General features: G+C 40.5%; 2 protein-coding genes across 2 annotated transcripts in view; one reads left to right on the top strand and one right to left on the bottom strand.

Moving 5' to 3' along the window:
- Positions 1-2,996: 2,996 nt before the first annotated feature.
- IGSF9B (immunoglobulin superfamily member 9B) overlaps positions 2,997-10,438 on the bottom strand; it is a 78,267-nt gene continuing 70,825 nt past the window's right edge. Inside the window, exons 19-20 of the mRNA XM_063311275.1 lie at positions 4,302-4,408; positions 2,997-3,404 (exon numbers count right to left, since the gene is read on the bottom strand). Of these exons, the coding sequence (XP_063167345.1) occupies positions 3,181-3,404; positions 4,302-4,408 (331 nt within the window). The 3' untranslated portion in view covers positions 2,997-3,180. The remainder of the gene's footprint in view (positions 3,405-4,301; positions 4,409-10,438) is intronic.
- Positions 6,976-10,438, top strand: part of ACAD8 (acyl-CoA dehydrogenase family member 8) — a 256,274-nt gene continuing 252,811 nt past the window's right edge. The window contains exon 1 of the mRNA XM_063311278.1: positions 6,976-6,979. The gene's annotated coding sequence lies outside the window, so the exon portion shown is untranslated. The remainder of the gene's footprint in view (positions 6,980-10,438) is intronic.

Here is a 10,438-nt window from a genome sequence, read left to right as displayed (position 1 = left end):
ACCTCCCTGCAACTGGTTGAAGTTGACTGACACTGTAGCCCTTCAGGGAAGTAGGAGCTACTTCAATCGATGGGTAGTATAGATCTTCTCTAAAAGAAGCCTCCTTCTATAGAAGATCATTTCTGATCATATCAGAGGCTACCATGAAAAAAAAAAAACAATTGCCATTAATTCTGCATCCTCAAATGACTTTTGGGGCTTTGTTTGGATAGTTTAAAACCAGGGTTCTTGGAACTTGAACTTGGAAAGAGTTCTGCAGACTGCTTTCCTCTCTAGTCAACCTTGGATGATCCTGAAAAGCTAAGCAGGGTCAGGCCTGGTTAATACTAGGACATCCCAGGGCTTTGGGCTAGATTGGGAATTGAAAGAAAAAAGAAAAGTCCTAGGAAGCAATGCAAAATCCCTTCTGTATTGCTGTCAAGAAAACTAGAGGAACATGCTTATAATAGAACTTGACCTCTGCTTGAAGGAAACATTATCATTACTTATGCCAAGCTGCCCAACAAGCAAATCTAAATATTAAATACAAGGAGCACTTCAAAATAAATTTAACTAAAAACTAGAAGTTCTAGTTAGGTATGTTCAAGGCTATAGAAAGAATCTATGCACCATTGTACCCCATTGATATAATCATCTTGTTAGATGGGTCCAAGCAACAATATGTACTCTACAAAACCAAGCACAGTCTCCTTGCCACGCATGATGGATTTATCATGTGTAAGAAGCAATGCGGGGACTTAACTGATTTCCGTGGTTCATTATGTTTTGCTCCTGACGTCCTTCTCAGAAATTCACAATAATATCTCTAATCCTCCTCACCACCCTTCACTTGATTCTCTGAACAATCCTATAGGATAAACTCAACTAAGCTAGTTTGGTGATGATACAGAAAAACAACTGAATATTTGCAAAATTCAATTTTTCACAATAATTGTCTCCAAATGTTGAATTCTAGAAGAACAGAAATAAAATGAAGTATTGTAAGGACCAGCCTTCAGACCAAGATGAGAGAGAAGGAAAACAAAACTAAAATTGGAGTTAGAAGCAAGATGCAGACATTACAGTGCCAGAAAGACATGTGGAATTTGGTTTCACTAGCTGCTACTTGAAGTAAGTTCTGTACTGAGCCATGGAAGATTAAAAGATTATTTTCTAAACTCTCTTTTCTGCTGTGTTTTTGCTACTTCTTTAATTTTGCCCAAGCTCATACTCACAGCAAAGTAATCTGATAGCATCTGAAGGCTACAGAATGAATTGTATCTACTTAGACTGCAAGCAGCAATTGTTTCGCTTCTTTTTAAAGCAGTACAGGAAGTCCTCGCTTAACAACCACAACTGGGACTGGAATTTTGGTTGCTAAGCAAAGCAGTCATTATGGGAATCCAACCGATTTTACCACCTTTTTGTGGTGGTCGTTAAGCAAATCACCGCAGCTGTTAAGTGAACCATGTGGTCATTAAGCAAATCCCATGGTTCCCCATTGATTTTGCTTGCCAGAAGCCAGCCAGGAAGGTCAAAAATGGTGATGATGTGACCACAGGATGCTGCGACAGTCATAAATGTGAAGTGGTTGCCAAGCGCCCAAATTGTGTTCATGTGACCTTGGAAGATGCTGTGATGGCCATAAGTGTGAGCACCAGTTGTAAGTCGTTTTTTTCAGCACTGTCGTAAGTCCAAAACATCACTAAACGAATGGTTGTTAAGGGAAGACTACCTGTAGCCCTTGCAAGTAGTTCTAACTTTCCTCTTCACTGAGCTCAATCTGTGCTGACAACTTATTTTGTCGAGAAAGGTTCCCAAATATTGTCCCATAACCTTACTCAATGCTATAATCCTTTATTCTAGCTCGGGCTGAGCCCCCTCATTCCGTTGTTCTTGTAGATGAACACTGCACTTATTTTATTATGTGGTCAGGAAAAACAAAGATTGGAAATGAGAGAAATCCTTGGTTAAGCATAGACAAAAAAGTTTTTAAGAACTCCTTATTTCAGCAGAGCTAATGCAATGATGCTTTATAGTGAAGAGACGAGATTTTTTTTTTAAAGGTGTACTACAGTACAGATACAAGCATAGCATAATTAGCATCTTAAAAGAAGCCCATCTAAACCTAAAATTTGCCAGAAAGCACGATTTGGGATGTAAGCTATCTGGCCATTTAAAACAAAACAAACAAACAAACAAACTGCCATTTTCTCATCTAGTCTGAAAAAAAGTCTTTCAGGTTTTCTTTCCCCCAGTGTAAATTAAGAAGGTGTCCACAGATGATTGAACTGTGTAAAATACAATGCCTAGTTCTTCATCCAGCAGATAAGAAAGTCGACTATACATTGTATATTCACTCAGAATATTCAGACATCAAAGAGGTATGACAGTTGAAACAAGCAGACTTTTTTTTTTCTTGATATGTTTGGATAATTTCTCCATTATGATTCTTATAACACACCAATAAATAAAAACAGGTCATAAACGTCATAAATCTCAGCTCAAAATCTTGGTAATTTTGCTGCATCCAGTGGTATTCCAACCAACTCTCTCAACTGATGCCATGTCCTCACTCTCTAGCGAGTTCTAAAGAAGCACTACATAAATGCACACTGTCTCTTGCTTTTATGAATTCTTTTTCATATATATGAATACAGAAATATCTCATATATATGAATAAATAATTTTGGAGAACCAGGTTCGCACAATTTTATCAATTGTATTCCCCTTCCAGAATGTATACAAGCTGAAGCTACAGTACAGAGCAGGTGGTTGCCCAGTTCTTACAAAAAGTGATTCCCTGCTCCTAGCTCTTCATTGCCTGTCTCTGCAAGAGATCCAAAAAAAGCTTGAAAAGGGGATGAGGAGGGTTAAATTGAGATATTTGCTTTTTGCCTTCCCACTAGTTCATTTAGGATATCTCCTTTCCTCGTGGATTACATTAGAGAAGAAGGTGTAGGAGATGTAAGTAGCTCCTCACAATGGTCAAAGACTTCACCCTGGATTTTCTCATCTCACACACCACACCAGTGTCACACATATCATGTGCTCATCACCCCCATACCACAAATTGGAGCCCACATTCTGCAAGTCTCAGCCACACCAACCTGTGCTTCAGCTTCTCCTTCCCCACATTTGACCACAGAGATATCTACAACCCTTTTTCTCCCCACTTCCCACTTCCCTGGCTGGTGCTTTCTAAAGTAAGGTTGCATGCCCACTGGAATCATCATGGTCTACATTGTTGAGAATGGCTGTCTGGTCTTCAGGAACCTGCCGGTGGCAGAGGTCATCCTTCAGTGCGGAGAGGCGGGCAAAGGGGTCCTGGCGAGCGTGTCTCTTCTTTTTGCGGAGACAGACAGCTTCGTCAGGCCACAGTACCTGAGAGTTAGGATGTTGTTGAACCTGGGAGGCAGAACCATCTGAAGAAGAAAGCAAAGAGGAAAGAGGAAGGGGTTGGTGAATCTCTGGTACCAGGATTATGAAAGGACATTAAGAGTTTGCATTTATCTATTTAAGCCAACAAAAAGCATCTCAACATCACCGTAAATCAATACACACGCACAACCTAAGATATCACCAAGGTGCAGCTATATTAGCTAATGAGAAGCTTGATCTGTAGAAATAATGAAAAGGAATGCCCAGAAATGGTGTTGGTGTTGGGGAAGGTGATGATGGTTTTAACACTCATACCAACATGGTGAAAAAAGCAGTTCTGGCAATTGCAGCAAGATGGATAAGCCTTATATATAGACATAAGTAAAAAAAAAAAGAATAATTTGAAAGAGGAGGAACCAGGAAAAGTTATTGAGGAACAGGGGTAAAAGGGAAGATGGACTACGAAAAGCACAGGACTGATTTTAAAGACAGAAACCCATAGGAAACTGAAAATACTGGCTGTAGGAATTGAGGTAAGGAGAGCTAGAAGCTAGTTTAGGCCTAAGGCAGTTTTCTCCAGCTGACAACTGCCAGATCGATGGACCACCTCATCAAATGCTAAAGCCAGCATGGCCATTGCTAAGAAATCTGAGAGCTGAGGTCCACCCATCTACAAGGCGCCCAGGATGCAGAAGGGTGGCCAAAAGAATGGAGGCAAAATTCAGGGAGATGTTTCCATTCTGAAGAACCAAAACAGAGGGTAACCAGGCAATCTCTTTTATGGGTTGCACCCAAGGCAATGTAGCCATGTTCAGGCCCACAGAGAGAGGCAATTCCCATTACAAGTCATTGACTTCAATGAGCATTGTGCCAGGTAGGGGAAAGGCAGTGGGAGAGGCAGGGAAGCAATCCACCGGGAGTCTTGGGTTCCTCGCACTCACTGATTTGTTTTTTGGATTTCGACTTTTTTGGCTTCTTAATCCGTTGGTATTTCAGAGCTTCGAGCCTCTCAGGTGCGGCAGCGTTCCGGGTTGGAGATGAACGTTTTCTAGAAAGACAAAGCAGAAAGCGCCATCAGTGGCCCCCTGCCCTATTCTTTCTTGAGGGAGGGTCTCTCTGCTGGCAAAGAGGGCACTTCAACCTCCACCTGGTCTGCCATGGGGAAGGAAAAGAAGATGATGACAATCTTAGCAGGATGGAAGCCAAATCCACCCATCACACTCTGTGCTAAAGGTGAAGGTACTGTCTTACCTCCTTGATTTTTTTTTCTCCCCACCACCAGCCCTGCGTCCCAAGGGAACCCCAACCGATGCTGCCCTTCCTTTTGCTGGCAATCTGCACCTTCCTGCTCTCATGATCAAAATCACTTAGGTCGAACCAGGCAAAGGTTATAGAAAGGACACTAGGCCTATTGTTGACATGAGCAGAATCAACCTCTTGAAAATGGCTGAATTACACTAAAACAGGAAGAAAACAAAGGAAAACTAAGGCTGAGGCTCTGGGCCTAAAACATCTGCACTATTAAACAGAGAAATAGAAGAGGAGGAGGAGGGAGGAGGAGGAGGAGGAGGAGGAGGAGGAGGAGGAGGAGGAGGAGAAGAAGAAGAAGAAGAAGAAGAAGAAGAAGAAGAAGAAGAAGAAGAAGAAGAAGAAGGAGGAGGAGGAGGAGGAGGAGGAGGAGGAGGAGGAGGAGAAGAAGGAGAAGGAGAAGAAGGAGAAGGAGAAGGAGAAGAAGGAGGAGAAGAAGAAGGAGAAGAAGGAGGAGAAGAAGGAGAAGAAGGAGGAGAAGAAGAAGAAGGAGAAGAAGAAGAAGGAGGAGAAGAAGAAGGAGAAGAAGAAGGAGAAGAAGAAGAAGGAGAAGAAGAAGAAGAAGGAGGAGAAGAAGAAGGAGAAGAAGAAGGAGAAGGAGAAGAAGAAGGAGAAGAAGAAGGGTTAAAGTGGTAGTTTCTATGCTGGTTTAAGGCACTTGTTTTTGCTAGTTACAAGAGTGAACACCTTTAAGAAGGGCTCATGTAGGGGTTGGAACAGATTTTAAAAAGTCTAGCAAGAACAGATGCATTCATAATAACACATCCCAAAAAAGGGGGGAGGAGGGGAGTTTCCATTGAGAAGGGACCCTTAAGTTTCCAAAATGGTGCCAATATACATTTGCATCCTCTATGCATTTGCAAGTGTTAGCCATACTCATCACATGCAACATAGTACACAGGTCAAATAAAGAAGACTCTTACAAGTTGCCTTCAAAGGTTGAAAACAGCAGATCTACAGACTAACATTAAATAGGTTTTGCAGTAAAATATGTGTACAAACAACTGTGTTTTCACACTTCAACCTCTCTGTGGGCAACCACAACTCAAGACCCAGCTGATGGGTTTGCCACAGGCAATGCCACTGAATTAGTGTAGCTAGAACACACATTATCTAGAAACTGTAATAACAGCCCAAACTTGCTTAAGTCCATCTGCAGCTGTAGAACTTAACCAGCTACCTTCTTCATTAGAAGCAAGGTTCATGGCTTTTCTTTAACTCAACACACATATGCACAATCTATTATTTACACTCAGGCTGTAGGCCCATGACTGAAAAAGTGTGCCATGTTCTTCTGCCACATGGTGGTTCCTACTTACCCAGCCCTCCAGGCCAGGATCTGATGAGTTGAGAAAATGTCATTTATATGGGGAGGATGAAATCAATGCCCTTCCAATTATAGTAGTGCCACAGCTAGCCAAAGAGGAAGTTGCCTACATGCACCTTACCCAACTTCCTCGCCCCTGTTTAGAGAAAGAAGGTAGATCTTATGTGTAACAGTGGGGAGGTAGAAATTGATGTGAGAGAAGGGAAGCAAAGAACACGCCTCCCAGGTCAGATCAAGATACGTTCACACTACATGCTAAATTTGGCTAATGTTAATCATAGTTTTGCTTTGTTCACTTTCTGGCTTGCTTTCGGTAGCCTGATGTGCAAACCCAGTCTGTGTTTCTGGGTTAAATGGGTTAAGCAGTAATCAGGCTAAGCATGTCGTAGGAACCCAGCTATTGAGATTTCACAGCGAGGAAAGGTTAAAACCTCCATAAAAAGTACCTTCCCATAGACTTGGTTGGGGCCTCTTATAATTGAGCACTTTTAAAACTAGAGATTTTCCTTCATAGAGGACTTGGAGCCATCTTCAAACACCAAGAAGCACCTAACATTCAACTTTCAAGATGTTGAGACCCCAGTTTGGGAAGTCACAAAAAGGACAAGAGAAAGACCCCACTGAGCCCTCTGTAATTGAGCTAGAACATAGGAAGACCTAGAATCCAACAATCTCAGAGCCTTTCTAGTTCTATTATGCAGGATGTCCAATTCAACTTTAACCCCCCAATCAGTTTGGAGAAAAAATAACCTGATTCAAACATATGTGTTGATCCGGAACAAGCAATTTGATTTGGACCTATTCAAAAAAGATGTCTACAAGTCTGGGAAACATAAAATTGGTCCAAACAGTCTACGGCATTAAACAGTCATGCAAGCTTAATATTTCTTGAACTGAATTCTTCTGCATGCAGAAGCCATCTATAGCCAGGCTTTCATGCAATGGATTCTTAAATTTTCAACCTTTGAGAATTTCTGGAGGACTGTTGATGTTCCAAAAGACCAGAGGAGAACATAGTCATTCACATCTTCAAAAAGGGAAGAATGAGAATGTAAGAAACTACACCTGTGATTTTAATGTCTATGCTGGGCAAGGTCTTTGATCAGATTATAAGCAGCATGTTTGTAAGTACTTTGATAGGCATGCTGCAATTAACAGGATCCTGTTAATTAATTGCCCAAACACATTTTCTCAAACTAACTTTCTCTCCTCCTGTGATAGAGTTACTAGTTTAGTATATCAGGGGCATGGCATTGACATAGTATAACTGGACCTCAGAAGAATGCTGCATGATATTCTTCTTAATAAAATGATAAAATATGCACTACTGTTAGATGGACTCACAGTTGGCTGAATGACTGCCCCCAAAGAATGCTCAGTGAGGGCTCCAGATCAGCTAAAGGGAAGTATCAAGTGAACTGCCAAAGGACTCTGTCCTGGGCTCTGTGCTGTTCAACATTTTTAATAAGGATAGAATGAAGGAGTTGAGGGGACACTTACGAAGTTTGCAGATGACACAAAGCTGGGAGGGGTGGCTAATACTAATAATAACGAAGAACAGAAGATTAAAAAAGATCCAGATAGACTTGAGCAGCAGGCTGAAATGAATAGGATGGGAGACAGCTAAAGCTTTGCATCTAGGTTGAAAAAAAATGTAAGGGACAAATATAGATGGAAAAGACCTCGCTTGGCAGTAGTACATGTGAAAGAGAGCTGGGTGTCCTTGTCAACCACAAGTTAAACTCAGGGGTGTCTAAAGGGGAAGAGTCAACAGTGTCAAAATGGTGGGCATGACCATATGACTGACCTCATCCCCTTTTAACATGCACTGCACACATCACACATACAGTACGTAAAAAAGGCAGGGCTTCAATCATCTAGTTACGCCCATCATTTTGATATTACTGACACACACACAGAGGCACTCACACCCCACAGACATCCTTGAAGCAGCTGCTAAAAAAGAAAATGCTATCCTAGTCCTAGGAAGTCCAGATCACAGAATGGAATTGTTCCAGACTTTGGTCTGGTTGGATTCCATTTGGGCTAGTATTTCCAGTTCAAGTTGGAGGACCTTACAGGAGGGCTGCTAAGATGATCAAGGGACGGGAAACCAAGTCCTACAAAGGAATGATTGAAGGATCTTTGTATGTTAGCCTACCAAAAAGCCAACTGAGGATACGATCGCAGTCTTCAAATATCTAAAAAAAAGAGTAAGACTTAGTCTCTATTCCCCCAGAGGGCATGACCAGGACCAATGGGTTAAAAATAAAAGAATACCTACTGTTCAATATCTCCAAAACAAAATTGAAAGATGCGAGAGAACTATATAAAGAATGTCTCAGAATAAATACAGTGAAGTTTCAATTTAACAGACCTGTTAGTGGACCTCAGATGCAATAAATGAATTCCATTTTATGCATACACATAGCACATAAAACACACGTGTAAGATCACATTTGAATGCAACGAAGATTCAGCTTTAACCCTTCTCCTTCATTAATATATTTAACTGAAGTTTTAATCTAGGTCTTGGACAAGGGAATGTGAAGCCACTTCAATCATTTCAGGGAGCATTTTTGCTTCCCTGGGGAAAAAAAAAAAAAAAGACTGCATCGTCAGGATATCTATCCTGCAAATGAGTAAATTATTATTGTAGGACATCTACCTTCCAGACAGATAAATCATGTTTTACGAAGGACAAGATTTTCTTACCCAATTCACAATAGGCTGGCTATTGTGCTATAGCTACTATAAATTTCATTTATGGCTACTTTCTGGAATACATACCAAAAAAAAAAATTCTCCAAGAATTTTATGTTAGCACTGAAAATACAAAAGGACAGTGCTGCATCATATAAAAACAGTAAACCAACACAAATAAAAACATAGATGGAAATATATAGCCAAGGTAAACATCAAATCATTGTTTGTCATTCTATTTATTTGCAATAGTTGTTGGCTTCCAGTGGCCTACACTGTGAATCTCTTTGATACTGCTTCCCATTCTCTGCTACTGGTCTAATGTTAAATCCTTCCCTTATTTCCTACTGCAATCCCACTCAATCCCAGTTTAGAACTCCTCTGCTACATTTCACTGATAACTCTCAGAAAGATGCTGTTCCTCCTGATAATAATTGATGACAAAGGAAACTAGGCCACTCAGAAAATGCATTTGCATTTGTATCCTGAATATTTGTTGCCTCCCTTCTTAGAATCACAACACTTCAATTACACGTAGGTATTTGTACGATCTACACCCACTTGTTCTTTCTTTGAACCGCAAGTCTTTCTAGGAGCAAATGAAGGAGTCACAATGTTTGAAAACTCTCAAACATTCCTATCATGTACAGACAGCCCACTGAAACTAAACAAGTTTTTCAAGAGAGAACAAGAAGAGAGGGAAGCAGCATTACCACGATGCAATCAAAATTAAGACTGGTCATATAGAAGTGTCTTTCTGGGGGAGATACAAATCTTCCTAGACCAGAATTCCTGTTTCCAACATCTTCTATCAAATGCCACTGAAAAATCACAAGCAGAACTTGAAGGAGACAGTGGTTTCTGTGTATCCCTTTCATTTGCTGTTAAGCTGGAAACTAATCACAGAAGTTCCGTTTATAGAATTTAGGACTTCTAGTTCTTATAGATGTGTCTCTGACAAACTTGTCTAATGTAACATTAACAGGGAAATGTTACCAACCCATCAGCTGTAAGGTCTACACCATAATTAGGTTTGACTTCTTAGTGTGTGATGGCATTCCCATTGCAAAAATGAGCAGGACCTGCACCAAATGTTGTAACACTTTACAGGATAACCATTTCATCATGGGAGACTTTTTTCATGGACCTCAATGTAATTTATCATCTGAAAATTTGAATACACAATCCAGCATCATCCAGAGTTGTGTGATTACTCTCATGGCCTTTTACCATTGGCCAAACTGGCTGGACTTCTAGGAATTATACTTCAAAACTAGAAGACAACAGATGGCTTTTTCTTTCTTCTTAGTCCCTAAACACAGGATATTTTAACAAGTAAATAGCTTAGACTATACATTCAGGAGAAAGAAATGTATTTGCTGTTGAATACTGTTTGCCAGCTTGCTCCCCTCCAGAGATGCAGATCTTCAACTCCCTGTGTTTTAGAAACACTGAATATAAATCAAGTGCAGCAGTTTAAAAAAAAGATGATTGAAAGCCTATGAAATATTGTGAGAATATTGATTCTAATTAGAATTAGAAGTAAGCAATTTATAGGAGGAAAAAAACAGTGATTTGTATTTTTGAGACCAGCACATTTATTTGCATATAATTCCCCTACATCAGAGGGGTGGATTCAAGTGCAATGCTTGGAGGAAGCTCTTTAATTTTAAGTGTTTCCACAGCTGTTCATTCCTTGCTTGTCAAGTGATGGAAGATTTGCTCCAGATGGGATAGAGT

Source organism: Candoia aspera, chromosome 9 (genome assembly GCF_035149785.1).
Source record: "Candoia aspera isolate rCanAsp1 chromosome 9, rCanAsp1.hap2, whole genome shotgun sequence".
In the NCBI taxonomy this organism is placed as follows: domain Eukaryota; kingdom Metazoa; phylum Chordata; class Lepidosauria; order Squamata; family Boidae; genus Candoia; species Candoia aspera.
Note: the sequence above shows the minus strand (reverse complement) of the source record. Positions and strands in the feature narration are given on the sequence as shown.